Source organism: Passer domesticus, chromosome 25 (genome assembly GCF_036417665.1).
Source record: "Passer domesticus isolate bPasDom1 chromosome 25, bPasDom1.hap1, whole genome shotgun sequence".
Taxonomy (NCBI): Eukaryota; Metazoa; Chordata; class Aves; order Passeriformes; family Passeridae; genus Passer; species Passer domesticus.
The window spans coordinates 4651814-4670224 of record NC_087498.1 but is presented as its reverse complement, the minus strand read 5'-3'; the positions used below and the strand labels follow the sequence as shown (position 1 = coordinate 4670224).

The 18411-nt window shown below is 56.5% G+C and overlaps 2 protein-coding genes across 3 annotated transcripts in view; one reads left to right on the top strand and one right to left on the bottom strand.

Annotated features, from left to right (window-relative positions):
• The first annotated feature begins 707 nt into the window (after positions 1-707).
• LOC135286018 (ubiquinol-cytochrome c reductase complex assembly factor 2) lies at positions 708-4265 on the top strand. The gene is made up of 4 exons (XM_064398887.1): positions 708-884; positions 2939-3013; positions 3320-3389; positions 4087-4265. Exons 1-4 carry the CDS (start codon positions 747-749, stop codon positions 4179-4181), a joined length of 378 nt encoding a protein of 125 aa, XP_064254957.1. The 5' UTR covers positions 708-746; the 3' UTR covers positions 4182-4265.
• Positions 4266-5198: 933 nt separating this feature from the next.
• The window catches only part of ITPR3 (inositol 1,4,5-trisphosphate receptor type 3), a 37350-nt gene continuing 24137 nt past the window's right edge, over positions 5199-18411 (bottom strand). The window contains exons 32-58 of one of the 2 annotated variants that reach the window (XM_064398886.1): positions 18280-18405; positions 17875-18000; positions 17655-17775; positions 16816-17000; positions 16561-16709; positions 16299-16407; positions 16080-16170; positions 15717-15886; positions 15089-15263; positions 14818-15002; positions 14325-14525; positions 13904-14014; positions 13457-13552; positions 13206-13307; positions 12891-12977; positions 12206-12316; positions 11609-11801; positions 10734-10859; positions 10136-10308; positions 9880-10044; positions 9208-9400; positions 8782-8877; positions 8305-8429; positions 7938-8103; positions 6948-7108; positions 6348-6509; positions 5199-6069 (exon numbers count right to left, since the gene is read on the bottom strand). In XM_064398886.1, the coding sequence (XP_064254956.1) occupies positions 6001-6069; positions 6348-6509; positions 6948-7108; positions 7938-8103; positions 8305-8429; positions 8782-8877; positions 9208-9400; positions 9880-10044; positions 10136-10308; positions 10734-10859; positions 11609-11801; positions 12206-12316; positions 12891-12977; positions 13206-13307; positions 13457-13552; positions 13904-14014; positions 14325-14525; positions 14818-15002; positions 15089-15263; positions 15717-15886; positions 16080-16170; positions 16299-16407; positions 16561-16709; positions 16816-17000; positions 17655-17775; positions 17875-18000; positions 18280-18405 (3774 nt within the window). In that variant the 3' untranslated portion in view covers positions 5199-6000. Of the gene's footprint in view, positions 6070-6347; positions 6510-6947; positions 7109-7937; positions 8104-8304; positions 8430-8781; positions 8878-9207; positions 9401-9879; positions 10045-10135; positions 10309-10733; positions 10860-11608; positions 11802-12205; positions 12317-12890; positions 12978-13205; positions 13308-13456; positions 13553-13903; positions 14015-14324; positions 14526-14817; positions 15003-15088; positions 15264-15716; positions 15887-16079; positions 16171-16298; positions 16408-16560; positions 16710-16815; positions 17001-17654; positions 17776-17874; positions 18001-18279; positions 18406-18411 lie in introns of those variants that run through there. The other variant, XR_010350584.1, reaches the window with a different exon arrangement.

The following is an 18411-nucleotide window of genomic DNA, read 5'->3' as shown; positions in this document are numbered from 1 at the left end:
TGGAACATCAGGAGAGGCTGAGGGAGAAGGGAAGGGTCTGGAACCCCAGGAGGGGCTGAGGGAGCTGGGAAAGGGTCTGGAACATCAGGAGAGGCTGAGGGAGAAGGGAAGGGTCTGGAACACCAGGATGGGCTGAGGGAGCTGGGAAAGAGTGTAGAGACTCAGGAGAGGCTGAGGGAGCCAGGAAAGGGTCTGGAACCCCAGGAGAGGCTGAGGGAGAAGGGAAGGGTCTGGAGACCCAGGAGAGGCTGAGGGAGCCGGGAAAGAGGCTCAGCCTGGAAAAAAAGGGGGATCAGAGAGGAACTTTCTGGCTCTGCACATGTCCCTGACAGAGGAGGGCAGCCAAGGGGGGTCGTGCCCTGCTCCCAAGGGACATAACAAGGGGAAACACTCTCAAGCTGAGGCAGGGGAGGTTCCGGTTGGGATTTCCTCACGGAAAGGGCGGTCAGGCTTTGGAGGGCGGTGTTGGCGTGCCCATGGCTGGAGGGGCGGCTCTGGGCAGCCCACAAGGCGGGCACCGGGCACGCTTTTGTGATAAATCGGGACACGCCTTAATGGTACAATCAAATAGGGATTTACTGATTACAGCAAGCAAGGCATAAACAAAACCACGCCGTGTTCTAACACACTTCGGCTCCCGCCGCCCCCGCCATCACTCTCCCCCCTCAGGCGTTCCCGCCCTGCCGCGCCCGCACGTGACCCGGCGCCGCGGCCGCCACGTGAGGCGGCGCACGTGACCCGGCGCCATGGCCGCCAGCCGCTACCGGCGCTTCCTGCGGCTCTGCGAGGAATGGCCGGTGGAGGAGACCAAGCAGCAGCGGGACCTGGGCTCCTTCCTGCGCCAGAGGGTGGCACAGGCCTTCCGCGAGGGCGAGAACACGCCGGTGAGGGGCGGGAGGGCGGCACCCGCGCGGCGCCGGCCTGGGAGGGCGCGGGGAGCGGCGCTGAGGGGGCGCTGAGGGGGCTCTGAGGGGGCGCTGAGGGCGCTCTGAGGGGGCTCTGAGGGGGCTCTGAGGGGGCTCTGAGGGGGCTCTGAGGGGGCTCTGAGGGCTCGAGGCTCACACGCGGCTCCGCCCCGGGGCTCGCTGGGCTGCCTGCCGGCAGCAGGCTGTGCTTGGGGAGTATTACATCCTGAGCTGGGAGGGAACGGGGAATGCAGGGGTGATGGGGTCCTGTTGCTCCCGGGCCTTTGGGACACGCATCCCGGGAAGGCTTTGGAATACCGGCCACGGGCTTGTGCCTGCACGGGGCAAACTGTGCCCCGGCCACCTGGGCTGTACCTGGGACACATGATTGGCAGCCAGGATGCTGGGTTTGTACCTGGGACCACCTGGTTTGTACCCTCGGCGTTGGGTTTGTGACCAGGATAAATGGTTTGTGCACAGGACACTGGGTTTTGTGCCCAGGACACTAGGATTGTACCCAGGATAAATGGTTTGTGCACGGGACACTGGGATTGTACCCAGGATAAATGGTTTTGTACCCAGGATAAATGGGTTTTGTGCCCAGGACACTGGATTTTGTACCCAGAATAAATGGTTTGTGCCCTAGCACCTGAATGGTACCCAGGACAATTTTCACCCAGGACACCTGCTTGGTGCCCTGGACAAATGTTTATGCCCAGCCCCAGGACAGCTGTTTTATCCCCAGGATAACTGGTTTGTACCCAGCTCTTGCACCCTTTGCACCGTGTTCTTTGCAGACCCCGTTGCTGTGGGTGTGGCAGTGGGGTGCAGGGCCTGGGCAGTTTCTCAGCCGTGCTGGGGTCCAGTGAATTCCTGAGCTGTCCCTGCCTCGAGGGTGGCATGATGGGATGCTGCAGCACTGCCTGACACTGATGGAATGCAGCCCTTGTACAATTGAATTCCGCCTCCAGCTGTAATTCTGTTGGAGTTTAGGCTTTGCTGCTGAAATAAATTAGGGAATCTGCTGCCTGACTTGGCTGCAGACCTTCCCGGGAGCGGAGGTGTTGCTGCAGAATGCAAATGTGCCCTTTCTTAGCATAAAAACATTGTTCCAGAGATGCCTTTGCCACCTCAAGGGGCCATTAGAGGCTCCTAATCCGGTACTGGTGACCAGAATAGTCTGCAGCAGGCATTTTGGGAAGGCTTTTATTGCTTTTCCATATGCTCAGGACAGCTTAATGTGTTGCACCAGTTGGCTCCAAGATCCCAAAGCTGCCACTGATCCTGGAAATCTGAATTGATGCCTGCAGCAGTGGTGGCAATTTGTGTGTGGAGAGGCTGAATGTGCAGGCAGGAGGAGCTTCTGAGAGGGGAATTAGAGCCACAGGCCTTCTTTAGCCATCTAATGGAATGAGATTTGCTGGATTTCCAGGGGAGGAATGCTGTTTGTGCCACTATTTTAATGTCTGGATCTGCTGGAGCATTGGCAGGGGGTGTTTGTTGTAGACTGGGAAAGCAGCTGAGCAGGGGCTGTGCCAGGCAGAGACACCGAGCTGAGCCGGATCTCCCAGCTGAAATAGAAATCCAGTTACCCTTCAAGCTGTTCCTTGTCGTTTGTGCTGATTTCCCTAATCAATTACAGGCTATTTTTAGCCCCCTACAGGGAGCCCTGGCACCTTGTCCTGGTGATTCCCTACAGTGAGGCAGGTGACAGGAGTGGCCTCGCAGCAGGAAGGGCCACAGGTTTCACAGCACCAGCCCATAACCTTCTCTGGGGCTGTGCATTCACTGTCACATCCTGTTGGTGCAGAGCTTCAGATCCATTCTGGAAATCCCAGGTGTTGTTATTCCTGCTGGCCGGGCTGGTGGCAGATGGAGGGGAAAAACCTGGGGCAGGACAGCAGATGGACAATATCCAGCAGTGCACTGGGAATTCTGAGCTGCTCCTTCGTGGCTGCTGTCCCTTGGAACGAGGAGGGTTTTTGCTGTGGGAGTGTAAAACCAGACCTGTGTGACACTTGTGTCCCCTGCAGATCTCTGACCCCGAGGCCTGTGACCAAATGTACGAGAGCTTGGTCAGGATCCACACCAACTTCTACAAAAACAAGGTGAGAGCTGAGGCACTGGCTTCTGCCCCTCTCTTTGGGAGGAGCCACCCCCTGCTGCAGGATTCCTGGGAATGGCAGCGTGCCTGGGAATGCCTGAGGGACAGCTGAGGGGTGGGTGCAGCCGTGCCTGTGGTCACCCGGGGCAGCTGCTGGGTGAGCAGGGCAGGCCTGGTTCTTGGTGTGGATGAGCAGAATCCCAGCTGAAAAGGCACTCACACTGTGCCAGCTGGAGACACGTGCACCTTTTCCATGCACTACCAGTGACTTCTTTGTGTCCTTCCCTCCCTTTCCTGCTCTCCTGGGAAGTACCCACGCCTGAAAGACACCACCTTCACCGGGGTGACACTGGAGGATTGCAGGACAATCCTGGCCACAGGTACTGCTGCTGGGCTTGGTCTGAGGGGCAGGGGAAAGGGACAGTCTGGGTTTTGGGGTGCTCCCTTGCATCCCTCAGCCCCTGGGGCTGGAGGGCACCAAGGGGCTGCCTGCAATTCTGTGGAGGTGTTGGATGAGGAGTAAGTTCAAGAATAATTCAGTTGAGGAGTAACTCAGTATTCTGGGGTGAAGAATCAATGGGATTTTGCACTGTCAGCAACCATAGAGGGTTTGCAAAGGCTCTGTGGGGTCAGACCAGCAGGATCTGTGTGGAAGGAACATGTTTGCTACGTCAGCCCAACAACTGAGCTCAGCTTCTGTTTCACCATCTTCCAATTCCCCTCGCATTCCTCCTGTGTCAGACCCTGGGGAGGAGCAGGTGCCCCACACAGAAATGCTCTCACCACATCCCTTATGAAGGGCAGAGCTGGGAGCCAGGGCAGTTTTGTTCTGCTCCAGTTCCTAACTTTGATTGCAGTGCGTGGAAACTGAGTATCAGTTGTTGGTGATAAGAGACTCCCTGCATTGATTGGAAGGGAAACCAACCTCGCCTCGGGCCTGGAATGAAAATTCATTAAGAGGAAAAGTCAGGAAAGGAAATTAGATGGAAGGCAGAGCTCTTTTAAGAGGGTTTCATTCCTCTGCTTGCCTGCTTATCTTCCGCTGGCCCCATCTCTGTCTCCCTTCTCCTTTTGCAGACATTCTGAAACAGATGGAAGACAGGAAAAAAGGGACGTGGAAAAGACTGCGGGAAAAGTTCTCTGCCAAGAAACCCGAGGAGGACTTGAAGTGAGGGCTCAGCTCTCAGCTTCTCCACTGTACATATCCCTGAAGCTCTGTGTGTTGCCATGATGAATAAAACCACTTATTCCTCTTAGCAACAGCATTTTTGTTCAGCCCTACCCTTTACATTCTTCATATTTAGTGCCTCCTTTTTTGTGCTGAGAATCTGGGGCAGAGCTTAACACATCCATGCTGGTGCAATGTAGGGAAGGGAACTTTGTGGTGTCAAACCTGGCCCTTTGTATCTCAGAAAATGGAACGAGCAGGAGCTGCCCAGGGGGAGGAGGTGCAGCTTTAAATGTTCTTGTGAAGAGAACAGAGAGGATGTGAAACCCTCTCTGTGCCTGTGTTTGTGTGTTAGCCCAGGGACCAGGGCAGTGCAGGGAGGGAGAACTTTAATCACCACATTTATTTTCCTTCGGAGAAGACAGAGAGGACAGAGGGTGACTTTGCCATGGTGACAGTGGAGCACTGCACGAGTTTAATTGAGATTTTAATCAGCTGCTGCTGCTGGAGGAGCCAGCTCTGTGCAGATTCCCCCCAGCCTGAGGAGAGGGATGTGTGGGTTAGTGCAGAGCTGAAGGTGAAGGCAGGATTAAATGACATGCTGCTAGATGGAGCCATAAACACATTTCAAGTGTTCTGCAACTTCACTGTTATGGGCTTTTTTATTCCTTTTTAGAGCTTTACTGCTTTCATCAGTGTCTGTTCTTGGGCTTGGAGCTGGGGCTGGCTTGGGAAGGATGCGTGTCTGGAGCAGAGCTGTGCCAGGGCTCCACAGCACCAACAGCTGCTCCTTTTTATGGGTTTCAGCAGTGATTTCCTGGCAGGCACTGAAAGAATTTGAAACTGCAGCAGGCTCTGGTCCAGAGCTCCAGGAACCAGGGCTGGTGCTGGTGGTGGCTCTTCATGGCAGCGTTTGGCAGGGGATGTGCAACACCTGGAGCTGGGAGCACCTTGGGTGCCACCCCTGCTTTGGGTTCTGTCCCAAAGCCCCATCACACACCAGAGGGCACAGGGAGGGGACTTTCTTTACCACGTTGAAGGTTTTATTATAACATGATTCTGTATTTAATTTAGTTAAGGCAATTTACACTTCAGTTCTTAAGTAACAATGATAACAACTAAAAAAAAAACCAAAAACAAAACCAAAGTAAAACATGACACCAGAGATGAAACTAAAACACAGGACACCCCTTCACAGTGAACTCCTGTAAACCTGCAGGCTCCTACTACTGCTTCCCAAAGATCCTTGGTCCACAGAAGGCAAAAGACTTTTAATTCCCACTAGGACAAGCTCAGCTCCTCATCTGGCAAGTTAATTAAATTAAATCCACCTCCTTGAGTTCAGCTGCTCTTTGCTGCACCACAGGATGGAGAGAATTCTGTAAATGGAGAGGGGTCAGCGTGGAGCAGGCACAGCAGATAACGAGGGCTGCTTGGCAGATATCCACAGGGACAAGTGGCACTCGGAATAAGTTAAATAGTGCGGCCCTACAGCTACTTACCCCACAGCCGAGGGGCTGGAGCACATGGAGATAAAGATACAACCCTCCACAGTTGCAAAATGAAAGAGTTATTGCAATGAGGAATGAAAGTCCTGTATGGTTTATCTTCCTACGAGGGTGTAAAACACCTGGGCCCAGGTGTGGGGTGGACTCCGGCCAGTCCCTGCTCCTGGGGTTGCTTACAAGCTCTAAGGGAGATGCTGCCTGGGAAGCCCTTTCCACGTGGTCCATTGTCCCCAGACAGTGACAATCCACGCCTGGAGCCCGGGGAGGAGCAGCCTCAGCTGGCAGCGGTGCAGTCCCTCGGTGGCTGGAGCTGTCTCAGTGGTTCATGGTGTTCTGGACATCCACAAACCCCATCCTCTGCCGGCGCTTCCGCTGCTCCGTCATCTGCCATTCAACAAGGACACGCTGAGGCAATTCCAGGCCCTCCTGCTCTTGGATGTGCTTCCCAAGTGTCTGACTGTGCTGCTTTGAGCCTCTGCCAGCAAACTCTGAGCTGGTGAGGCACTTCCCAAACCCACGTGTCCCCAGTGTCCCCAATTCCCCCAAAAAGAGCTGCAGGAGCCCTGTGCTTGCCTTTGTGCTGCCTTGGGCAGGTCCTTTCTCCCATTCCTTGCTCTCAGTGGCTATTTTGGGAAGGACAGGGGATTTCCCATTTCCCATACCTGTTCCTTCAGCTCGTTCAGCTGGGAGGTGAGGTGGGACACGAGCTTCATGGTGGTGTTGAGTTTGTCCTGCAGATTGCGGATCTCGTTCTGCTCCCCTTCCCCTTCATTGCTGACCAGAGACATGGCTCGCATCCGGGGGAACCAGTCCAGGTTCTTGTTCTGGGAACGTGACCATGGACAAGGGCAGTTGGGGTGAAGGGTCAGAGAGGAGGAGGGAAGATTGATTTGAACAGGCAGCCTCCCTGTGCTTTGGGATTAAAGAAATTTTCTTTGCAAAAATCTGCAATTTTTCTGTGCATGGTCCATTTCTAGGTTGGTTCATGGGCTCAAGTGCAGAAGTTTTTCTTTCCTTGCTTTCCCTCCCTTGCCTAGAAACCCCATTGAAACCCCACTCCCTGCTTGGTCCAACCCTTCAACCCATGGGACAAACCCTGAAACACGACGTGGGAAAAACCAGCAAAGAATGAACTCAGGCACTGCACCATTAGCCAATATTTTCCAAAATTATTTCCCAGAGCTGTTTTTCCTTGGCCAGCCCCTTGTTCCCGGGGCAGGCAGGTTGGGATAGCCCAGGAGCTGCCCTGAGGGCACCTGTACCTTGATCATCTGTGCCACGTAGCTCTCGGGGCCGGTGTAGTCAGTCTTGTTCTTCACCCTCACCAGCACGATGAAGTACAGGTAGTTCCACATGTTGTGCTCGTATTTGATGTGCTCCTCAAAGGACACGGTCTTGTTGTCAAACTTGTCCCTTTCCAGCCCTGGGAAAGGCAGGGAAGGGTGGAGGAGGACAGGGAGCAGATGGAGAAGGGAGGAGATGAGTGAGGAGGAAATTCAGCCCAGTGCCTCTCCTCCCAAAGGTGACATTTAAGTGCTTTTAATAATTAGTTGGCATTTAGCACATAAACATCCAAACCAGGGGGCAACAACCCAGCTGGAGGTTCAGGAGACTTCTGTTTAAAATCCCAGAATCAGAGAATCATGGAATGGTTTGGGTTGGAAGGGATCTTCCACCCTCTTCCCCTATCCCAGGGTGCTCCAAGCCCTGTCCAAGCTGGCCTTTGACACTTCCAGGGATGGGGCAGCCACAGCTTCTCTGGGCACCCTGTGCCAGGGCCCCACCACCCTCACAGGGAACAATTTCTTCCCATGTTCTGTTGGCTCTGCCTCTGCCCAGTAAAATAAACCCAGAAGATCTTTAGAGGAAAAAAGCAGAGAGATTTACTGTGGGGTTTTTTTTTATGCCTATTGCTGACTGAAAGGATTCCAGAGCATTTTTTCTATTCTATTTCTCCAGTGATATGCTGCTTTTTTTCCCCCACTGGCCAAGGGAAGGTCTCAGCAGTGAAATGCACAGCGACAAGAATCCCACAATGTGGTTTTAGTTTAACACCTCATTAGCAGGGTGAGGAAGAACTCTGAGAATTTCCCTCCAGCTGTGTCCTTGTTTGAACCCCTCCCCAGTGCAGTGAACAGATTCAAGTTTTGCAGGGATAAATAAAAACCAGAATCCAGCTGAAATTCTTTTCCTTCCCCCAGCCTGGGAGGGGAGGAAGAGCTATGGGGCAATTCCTGTATTCCAGTGCTCACCACAAATAAAACAGGTGGTCTTCAGGATCTCTTCCTTCTTCTGTTTCTCACTCCTCAGGTCAGCAAAGGTGTCAATAATGACCCCAAAGATGAGGTTGAGGACAATGATAATGACAATGAAGAAGAAGAGGAGGTCGTAGACAACTCGAGCAGGGAACAGGGACTCCTGCAATGGATGAGAGGGAGAATTGGGTGTCTTGCACAGCTCTGCTCCAGCCCTGTGACACAGTCTGTGGCTGAGGCACAGGGGAGGAGGAGAACGTGAGAGATGGAGCTGGATGTGTTGCAGCTCCCAGGGAGAGGGGCCAGCAGTGACTGCAGCAGGGTTTGGCAGAAGAAGGAAGTCCCGGGTGCTGTCCCCACTCACATCCTTGGAGGGTTTCCTCAGGATGTCCCCCACGCCGCCGCCGTTGCGCAGGCCGTGGTTGAGGACGGTGACAATGCACATCAGCAGCGTGTCACAGGCACGTTCCCACTGCTCCGGGTCAGCTTCTGGGGAGGAGAGCAGGGCAGGGACTCAGACCACAGGCAGAGCACCAGACCCTGGCAGTGGCATGGTTCCAGCTGCAGTGGCAGTGACACAGCAGCAGCTGCCTGTTGTGATGTCCCAGCCAGCAGCTCCTCCAGCAGCCAAATGCTGCTGCAGCTCCCACCTCCTTTCTGATTAAATCAATCCACCCCAACATTTTTTATGCCAGGGTCAGTGCAAAATTCACAGGCCTCTTGCCCAATACGTCCCAGGAAGCAAATCGAGTTTCTGCCTTGGAAAAGCTGGGATTTTCCTCAGCTGGCTGGCAAATCCACGCTGCCACACACAGCTGGCATTTCCACAGGGCTCTCTTACCTTCCAAAGCAGTGGGTGCAGCAGAGCAGCTGATTTTGTCACTGCTGCACGACTCCACGAAGGTCTCCACATTCTTTTGCATCCCCAAGGGATCATCTGCAAGGAAGAGACCCCAGCGCTGTGAGAGCAGCACCTCTCCCCAGCAAACCACTGCCATGGGCTGCCAGGAAGATGCCAACCTTCCTGGGTAAAACTTGCCTCATATCCTCCTACTTTTTCTAGGTCCTGAAGCTTTTTCTCAGAGTTGAGACCCTGCAGAGCTGTGCCCCCTTCTCTGCCACCACTAACCCCAAACCCTGCTCTGTGCAGCACGAGCACAGAGCTGTCCTGTCTGTGACCCCAAAACCAGTGCTCCCAGTGTAAAATCCCACACAGCACACCCTGAGACGTGTGTGGAGTGTCCCACGACCCCGAGCACTGCCCAACCTTTGGCTTTGCTGTCCGGCAGCCGGTCCACCTCGAGGATGAAGTCATCCTTCAGGAAGAGGAAGCCCACGATGGAGAAGAGGTAGACGAGGATGAGGGCCAGCAGGGCTGTCAGCAGGATGGAGCGCCCGTTCCGCGTCACGCTTTTGATGACATTAAACAAGGTCTCCTCACGGTAGATCAAGTCAAACAGCTGAAAGGACCCAGGAGCAAAGAGATGCTGCGGGGTGCTTCTCTTGATAATGCCTGGCCTATCTATATCTCCTTTTATCCTGAGATCTTGGATCGCTCAGCAGACCTTGACTAACTTTTCTCACAAAGCCTTTAAGTTTCCCAGCTTACTGAAGGGAAGAATGGAGTGACTTATACACAGCAGGAGAGCCAGGAATAGGCCACACGTACCCTGGCTCTGCCCTCGCCAGCTCACGTTGCCTCCCAGCTGACCCAGATAAAGCACACAGCAGATTAGAAGAAGAGATACAGCCCAGGACCAAGAAAGAGACAGCAAAAGATACTGTCAGGAGGCAGAAAGCTCAGCCCATGCACAGATTAGAGCACAGGGAATTGTTCTCTCCGCTATCAATCAGCCCCTGGGAGGTGTCACAGGAACCTTCCAGCTCCTCAAGCAGCAGGCAGGCTGCCTGTGCCCCCAGGCACCTGAATTTATCATACCAGGATGCTGTAGAAGAGCTCGTGCACGAAGAGCCCCAGGACACTGGTCACGATGTAGCCCACGTGGTACAGGAATTCCACATCCATGATCATGGCCTTGTAGCCACGGATGAAGGTGCCTCGGTTGCCCACGAAGCTCACCACGAACACGATCTTGTTGGTCAGCTGGGGACAGCCAGAAACGGGAGGGAGAGGGGTTTGCCGTGCTCTGGGAACAGGGGACAGCTTCCTGATCCCCAGCAGGTGGAGAACTCACATTGAGAGCCCCCAGGATGTTGAGGGTGAGCCCGATGCCCAGGTAGTAGATGGAGCGCAGGATCAGCGCCACCAGCAGCGGCCTCACCCCGTAGCGCTTGGTGAACAGGGCCATGATGGAGAAGCAGATCAGGATCCAGAAGAGCAGCGAGATCAGTGGGGAATCCAGCACTCCTGGCAGGAGGAACACACGGATGCTAAAGGCAGGGGCACTGCTGCAGCCACACGAATGAGCTCTTGATCAGAAATGGTGATGCTGCACTGCAGGGTTTGTGTTGGTTCAGATGGTTTTTGCTGATACATTTTCTAACATCTTTTATCCAAGAGCTCAGAGCCACTGTAGGTGATGGAGGCTTTGCCTGACAACAGGAATGTGTCCCATCACTGCTCCCCACATTGTACAAACAGGGGAAGGGCAGCCCAGGAGAAGAGAGGTTTCCCTGAGAAGGAAGGGGTGGGAGGGCTGGAAACTGAAATCCTGATTAATCCTTTATCCAGCAGAAAGGACCTGGGGTCGTAGGAGCCCAAGGATCTGCCTTTATCCAGCCCAAGGACCTGCTCCTTCCACCCCGAGGAGCAGCAGGTGCCTGGGCACTTACCCATGGAAGTGGCTTCCACGTAGGGGTAGAAGAAAGCAATGATGATGTTGATGAAGACGGCCAGGTTGAAGGAAATGCTTCCCCAGAGCGTCATTCTGCGGGAGAACCAGTACATCAGCGGCATGCCTGGGGGGAGAGGAGGCAACACACAAACCTCAGCCAGCCTCGTGCCAACCGGGTCCTCCTGGAGCCCCTGTGCCATCCCAGAGCCTCTGTGCCATCCCAGACCCCTGTGGGCTCTGCAGCTGCTGCCCCCAGACCAACCCAGCCTCCCACATTCTTCAAACCATTCATGAAGTGTTTTGAAAACATTCCTGCTTGTCTCTTAGAGGAGTGCACCTTCTAAGTGGCTCTGCTCACATTCCTTGGTCTCCCAGCCCTCTGGAAACCCGCTCTGAGGCCCTGGAATCAGGTTGGCTCTGTCCTCCCTCACAGATCCTACGCTACTCCTCCTCAGCTGCAGCCCAGTATCCACAGTGTGACCCTCTCCTCAGTTCCCAGGATTTACAGCCAGGATTTCCACCCTGGAAGCCCCTGGGGGGCAGAGAAACAGCTTTTATTTCCCATGTGCAGCTACAAGACCCTGGCTTAGGGGAAGGCAACTGAAAGGGCTTTCCAGGGAAAACACCTCAGCTGGAATCTCAGGGAATGTGAGCAAGGTGCCCCTCAGGCTGTGCAGAAACTGCCCTGAGAACACAGAGAAGCCACACGGCTGGGATTTTAACCCTCCCTCCCTGCTCTCTGCCAGGTGCGTGGTGCTCTGCAGAGCTCGGGCAGCTCAGCCATGCCATTGCCAGGTGTGCAGCCCTTTCCCTGCAGGAATGTCCCCAGATTCCCAGCGGGGCAGCCCGGGGGAGGCTCAGCCTTGCTCTTACTGCGCAGCTTCTTCTGCCACTCCATCTCGTTGTGCAGGAAGGAGGACTGGTCGAAGAAGTCACTGACTTTGCTGCCCTGCTCATCCTGCTCCGTGGTGGTGAAGAGCCTGTACTTGGTCTCCTTGGTGAGGAACTCGCAGATGCCAGGCACAGGGAAGATGATCTGCTCCATGCTCCGGTCCAGCCGCACGATCTGCAGGATGCAGAGCCCTCAGATCCTGCCCTGCTGTGGTTTTTTTCCTCCTTCCCACATCCAGCTGTGCCTTCCCCTCCTCCTTCCCACTCCACAGGGTCCAAATATTGTCAGCCCCTCATTTAAAAGCTTCCAAAGTGCCCCTGAGCAGAGGCAGCCCTGGCTGGGGTAAGTGGGAGTGTGGGAATGGGGGATCCACGCCAAGGATGAGGCTGCTGCATCCCACTGCTGCTGGGAGAGAAGGGCAGGGTGCAGGGGGCTGCTCATCCCTCAGTCCTGGAGCTAATGGGGGTGGGAAGAGGGGGCAGCTCCTGGTGCAAAATAATCAGACATGAGGCATCTGGAGCCAGGGGGGATTCATGGGCCATGGGCAGGCTGGAGAGCCAACAGCCAGGAGGTCTTGCCTCGATTTGGGACGTGTGCTTCTCGTAGTAAGCCAGTGGATCCTCCTCTTCCTCCTGCACTGGAGCTGTGGACTTCAGCATCTGCGACAGCTGCTTGTTGTTAAGGCTGAGCTGGATGGGGAGAGGGAAAGGGAGAGGCTGAGGATCCAGCCAGAAGCTGGATCCGACTGTTCCCACAACGTGCCTCAACATCTCCCACAGCTGATGAGGTTTTCAGGGAAAAGCAAATGAATTAAAGCTTCCGTGAGAGGTGCGAGTGCTCCCCGCGGTGACAGACAATCGATTCCCTGCAATAATTACATCCAAGTGCTGCTAATCCACAAATTACAAACCAGTGCTCACAAAACCCCCGGGGAAATCACATTCCTGCTGAATCTTGTCGGGATCTGAGGTACCTGGGCAAGGAGCAGCAGTAAAGGACTCGGCCCTTCCCTTCTGAAGAGAAGGGGGGAAGTGGGAAAGGGCAGGACCCCCCCAGGGCCACCAGCCCGTGTCACCCACAAGGTGACACACATTTTTGGGCTTCTACCTCTGGCTAAAAGGGTATTTAGTGTCTCTCCCTCTTTAATCCCCTGGGGAACACCAAAATCCATCAAATCCTCAAGAACAAAGCCCAAAGGTGAGCTCTCCATGATTTTTACATCCTCGGATCAGGGCGGCTTGTGGAGGCTGTGCCTCTCCATACCATGGATGAGATTCCCTCCTCCTCCTCCTCCTGGATTCGCTTCACCGGCTTCAGGAGCTGCTGCAGAGACTTGTTGTGTCGGGAGAGCTGGGAGGGGGACAGGGTGGTGACAGTGAGCACAGGATGGCAGGCAGCCACCAGCACACACGGGAGGGGGACATGGGGCACAGGATGTGCCGTGGCTGCTCCCCACAGCCAAAGGCACATTTGGCTCCCCAGGGAGGCCAATGTGGCCGGAGGAAAATGTGCATAATTATGGAGGGAAAAGTACAACCTGCGAGCACAGCCTGGCAGGATGCTTTTACAGCTCCCTACCTGCAGTGCCAGGATATAAATGTTGTGTCCAACTTCCCGGGGAGACACCTCAGCATTCTCACACTCCTCCTCCTGTAGGTAGGCCTTCTTAATGACATCCACCTGCAAGGGGCCACAGGGACACTGAGCTCCTCCCTGCTTCCTTCTCCAGCCAGGATTTGGGCAGGGGAGGCAGAAACTGCAGCACAGCCCAGGGCAGAGGATGTCCAGCTGTGGGCTGGGGGCTCAGGGGACATTCCCAGCTCCCTCACCAGTTCCTGGGGACGGAGGCTGATGAGGATCCTCTCGGCGTTTTCGCTGTCGTGCCTGCTCTCCATCAGGGCCAGGAGGAGCTTGGAGGCATTGTCCTGGTGAGGAGAAGCCCTTGGTGAGGGGAGCTGTGCCCTGCCACTGCCCAGGCCTTTGGGGTGGGCAGAATTATCCTGTGCCCCCACCAACTCCCTTGTGCCAGGGGCATCTGAGCGTGGTGATGCCCCAGCCCTGCCCCACCGAGCCCATCTGGTCCCACGCCCAGGCTCTGACACAGCCAGGGTCCCCTCTACAGTGCCAACCTCAGCCCAGAACACACCCCGTGACCCTGCCAGTGAGTCCTTGCAGTGACACATGCAGTGACACAGTGACACACGCAGTGACACACTCAGTGACACACGCAGTGACACACAGACACGTCCCACCACCCAGGCCAGGCCTCTGTGCACCTTCAGCTGCAGCACCAGGTCCATCCGGTACTTGCAGAGGGGGCTGATGTCGTTTAGGATCAGGGCTGTGATGATGTCGATCCCGTTGGACTCGTGGGTCACGATGCAGCTCTGGGGGAGTAGAGCAGTGTGTTACCCCACAGATCCTGCCAATCCTCCCAGCTCCTGGGCTGAAACACTGCCCTGCCTGCAGCCCTGGGCCCCCACACCTCCCCTGTCTCTGCAAAGGACCTCATGCACACCACTGAATTATTTACCCCCCACCTGCATCACCCCATTTTGCAGCCAAGCAGCAGCTGGTGACCTGTGACCTGTGCTGCCCACATTCTGCTCCTGCTCTCACTCTGAACCCAAAACCTGTCCCTGCTCCCCCCACATCCCCCCCAAAATCTCCCCTGGCCTGTGATGAGGTTGGGGGCACCTGGTTCTCGTGGCAGGGCCCCTGGCAGTACTCGGTCAGGGTCTCCAGGGTCTGGGTGATCAGAGCCACGTTGTACTCGTTGATGTAGAGGCCGAGCAGCCCCAGCCCGCCCGTGGTGCTGCCACACATGATGTCCAGGAACTGCAGCGTCTCACACACCAGGTTGTAGTTGGTTTTGTTGTTCTGGCACCGCAGGAAGTTCTGTGGAGCAGAGCCCAGGTCCTGATCCCTCTCTCCCCACACCCCTCCAGCTGCAGTTTGAGGGACATTTGGGCTGGGACTGCCCCTGTAACCTCAAACCTCAGTCCCACATCCACTCCTGCCATGAACTCCTCCCACAACCCCAAGCTGGATGTTGCACTGCACATGTGGAAACTGAGGCACAGAGCTGCAGGGTGCCACAGCATTTTGGGGCCAAACTGGGGCAGACCCCAACTTTCCCCCAGCCCAACCCCAGAGCTGACCCCCAGAACCCCAGAGCCCCAGCACCAACCTGCAGGTCGCGGTTGTGGTTCTCGCAGAGCAGCTGCAGGAAGCGCAGGATGGGCTCCATGATCAGCACCGTCACCCCCATCTCGTTGTTCTGGCCCTGCTCCCCGGGGTCGTGGCCCTTGCGGAACCCCACGGCCATCGGGTACCGCGTGGGGGTGCCGGGCATCAGGAAGGTGTCTCCTCGTCCTGGAGGGAAGTGTCCCCTCCTCAGCTCAGGCTGTCACCGAGCCAGTGCTGGCCGTCCTGAGGGGACAAGGGGACACTGCCCCTACCTTTGGTGCCAGGGTCTGGCTCGTCCTTGTCCTCGCGGGGTTTGTTCCCGATGTCGCTCATGTTCACCGACACCGTGGACTTGGTCTCCTGCTGGGCTTTCTTCATCCGGTCGTGCAGGACCTTGAAGAACTTCTCGGACTTCTTGTCGCTCGTCATGAGGTTGTAAAAGGATTTCTGGTGGAAGGACACTCGTTCAGGTCCCCAACACGGGGTCCAAATTGTCCCTGCCTGTCCCTCTGGGCAGCAGCCTCAGCACTCCAGGCATTGCTCAGGATAACCTGGTTTTTTGCTGAAGCCTCAATGGGTTTTGCACACACCAATTTTCATCTTCTCAGTGACAAAGGGTTTGAGATAACCCTGGAGGTCCCCCACCAGCCCTGCAGCCCTGAGCCATTTTAGGAATTCCCAGCAGAGGGCATCAGCAGAACTCCAGAAACAACCTGGAACCACCTGCTCTTCCCACAGCCTCCAGCCTTTCCTCCAGCCACGGAGCTGGGAAACTCAAATCAGATTTCAGCACAAACAAACAAACAAACAGGTGTTTTAGCCAAACCCACTGCCTGGGGCTGAGCACTGGACCCTCACACTGCCCACATCAACCCTTGGCTGCCCGACCCCCCTCAGCACCTGGATCTCGGTGTTGCCTCCATCCAGCAGGCGGATGGCCAGCAGGATGCTCTCCTGGAAGATCTTCTCGTTCTTGGTGTTCATGATGAGGTCAGCCACCAGCTTGGTGGCCCCTTCGCGGTCCAGCCGGCACTGGACAGCGGCGATGGCCGACCAGTCCTGGTCCTGGCCTGTGTGAGAGGGCAGGAGGGACGTGATGCTGTGGCAGCACAGCTCCACCACTGCCAGGGCATCTCATCCCTTCACCTCCCCAAATCCTCTGCTCCTGTGCAGCTGGGGACACGGCAATCAGCCACAGATCTGGTCCCATCAATGTCTGCGAGCTGGGAATTTGAGGGGAAGGGGCAGGAGAAGGGCACTCACCTCCCCCAGCAGCATCCCCCATCTCCCCCTTGGAGCTGGACCTCTTGTTCTGCAGGTAGTTGTTCATGAGCATTTTCCGCAGCAGGTTGCCCTGCCAAGGCACACAAATGTCACCAGTGTCCCCATGCCACGGCTGGGGCCAGAGCAGGACCAGCTGAGCACCCCTGGGTGCCCAGGGTGGGCTCTGCCAGCTGGATGGACACAGATCATGGTGCTCACCCTCTCTCCATACTTGTTCCTCTTCACCAGCATCTGCTGCAGCGTCCTCAGCACCTTGATGCAGAGCTTCTCCTCTGTCTCCATGAGGTCCTTGGTGTGCTGCACCAGCCTGGCACGGCAAAGCCATTGTCACACAGCTGGGAGGGACCCGGGGATCCCAGGGGAAGCCACCACCCTCCAGGCTGCAGCCCAGCCAGGATGAGGGTCCCAAGCCCTTCCCAGCACCCCCAGGACCCCCAGGGCAGCCCCAAACCAGCCTCACTTGGACAGGAACCCGCCGCTCTCGCATCGCTGGAACGCCTCCGTGCCCTCCATGAAGAGCAGCTCGGGCCGGTGCAGGACATCCACCAGCACGGACAGCTCAGCCTCCACCAGCGGCTTCAGGCGATCCTCCAGGGCGTTGATGATGTCCTGCAAGGCACAGCAGGCCCTTCAGAGCCAGGGGACACACGGGAGAGGGACCCTGCAACGCCAGCGTCCCCCTGCCACCTGAGCCCCGCCACGCCCTGCCCTGCACCTGCAGCTTCTCGATGATGTTCTTGTAGTCCCACTGGTTGGGGGTGGTGGACACGCGGGGGAAGGTGCGTGTGGCTGCCTTGTAGCTCGAGGTGTTCCTCTGCACCGTGCTGGTGGAGCTGCTGTTGAGCAGGGAGCTCACGTGGGCGTCCAGGTCCATGGGCAGAGCGATGGAGCGGCTCTTGGCTGCGGGACACGGGGATGGGGTTGGCACAGCCACCACCCAGATGGGTCCCACCACCCTGTCTGGGCATCCCTTCGCCAGCGTTCACCTCATTTGCAGCAGAGATTTGGGGTAAATACACCAGTAAACTCCTCCAGGCCAACATGGGTGGAGTGTTCCCACACATCCCAACACCCACAGCCCCACGCAGGGTGGAAACTGGCCCCAGCCCCAGTTTTTGGTTGGGAAAGCCCAGCGTGGGGAGGCTGTGAGCACCCTGCCTGCAATTCCAAAGGGAAATCCCCACCCAGAGCCCAGCCAGCAGCAATCCTTTCCACGGTGACTCAGTGCTAACAGCCCTCAGCCTGAGTCAGGCAGCTGCACACCGAGGGCAAAGTCCTGGCCAGGGAAAACCACTGTCAATGTTGGCTTTGTGTCCGGGCAGGGACACACAGGGAGCTCCCAGCCAAGCCCAGGCTCTGCTTATCCCCACATTACCTTGGGTGAGCTGAAGCTCAAAAAAAAGCCCATCCTGGAGCTGAATGTCCCCATCCCCAGCTGGCAGCCCCTCACCGTGGTGTCCTGCCACCCCCACAGAGTGTCCTGCTCGCTGCTGGGCAGAGACAGCCCAGGGTGGCCCTGTCCCCTGTCCCCTGGGCACGGCAGTGGCTCCTTACCAACCATGGCCAGCGTGCGGATGCAGGACTCCACCGAGCTCTTGTGCTGCTGCTGCAGCCAGGGACACTCCAGCAGCCTCATGGTGGACTGGAGGAGCTGCACCACGATGGTCTGGTGGGTCTGGAGGAGACAGGAGCGTCAGCACACACATCCACACCGTGCTCTGGGGGCCTGGCTGAGCCGCTGTGCTCCCCCTGGCACCCTGCCCACCCTTGTCACCTGCAGGGAGGTGCTGTTCTCCGAGAAGGGCGAGCTGAAGAACGCGTTGATGGTGTCCAGCACCACCGTCAGCACGTACTTCTCCAGCGTGGCGTCCGGCAGGCGCTTCTCCCTCTTCTTGCACATCTGTCAGGACAGGGAGGATGCTGATGGCAGCAGGGCCAGCTCGTGTCTGCCCAGAGGCTGCTGGGACCACACTGAGCTGAGGGACGTGGCCGGTGACACAGCTCCTGTGGTCAGGGCAAAGAGCCTCACCACTCCCCAGCCCCAAGTACGGCAGCTATGTGAGGTCCCACATGTGTATCCATGCCCTGCAGGAGGCTTCAAGGGAGCCTTGGTGACACCACCCTGTCCCCATCCAAGCCACCACTGCTGTGTCCCTCCCACCCAGCCCTCCCCACGCACCTGGGCCATGTCCAGGGTGAAGTTCTCAAAGAGGGTCCAGATGTGGTTGCTGGTGTAGATCTCCTTCATCTCCACCTCCGTGTCCACATAGCAGTGGTTGACAAAGTTCACATAGGCCATCTTCACCTGTCA

What these genes read in the sequence shown, in the direction of transcription:
- LOC135286018 (XM_064398887.1), top strand. Translation starts at nt 747, where the DNA reads ATGGCCGCCAGCCGCTACCGGCGCTTCCTGCGGCTCTGCGAGGAATGG. An exon ending in GCGAGGGCGAGAACACGCCG is followed by an intron (nt 885 to 2,938) that starts GTGAGGGGCGGG and finishes TGTCCCCTGCAG; the next exon opens with ATCTCTGACCCCGAGGCCTG. An exon ending in CAGGACAATCCTGGCCACAG is followed by an intron (nt 3,390 to 4,086) that starts GTACTGCTGCTG and finishes CTCCTTTTGCAG; the next exon opens with ACATTCTGAAACAGATGGAA.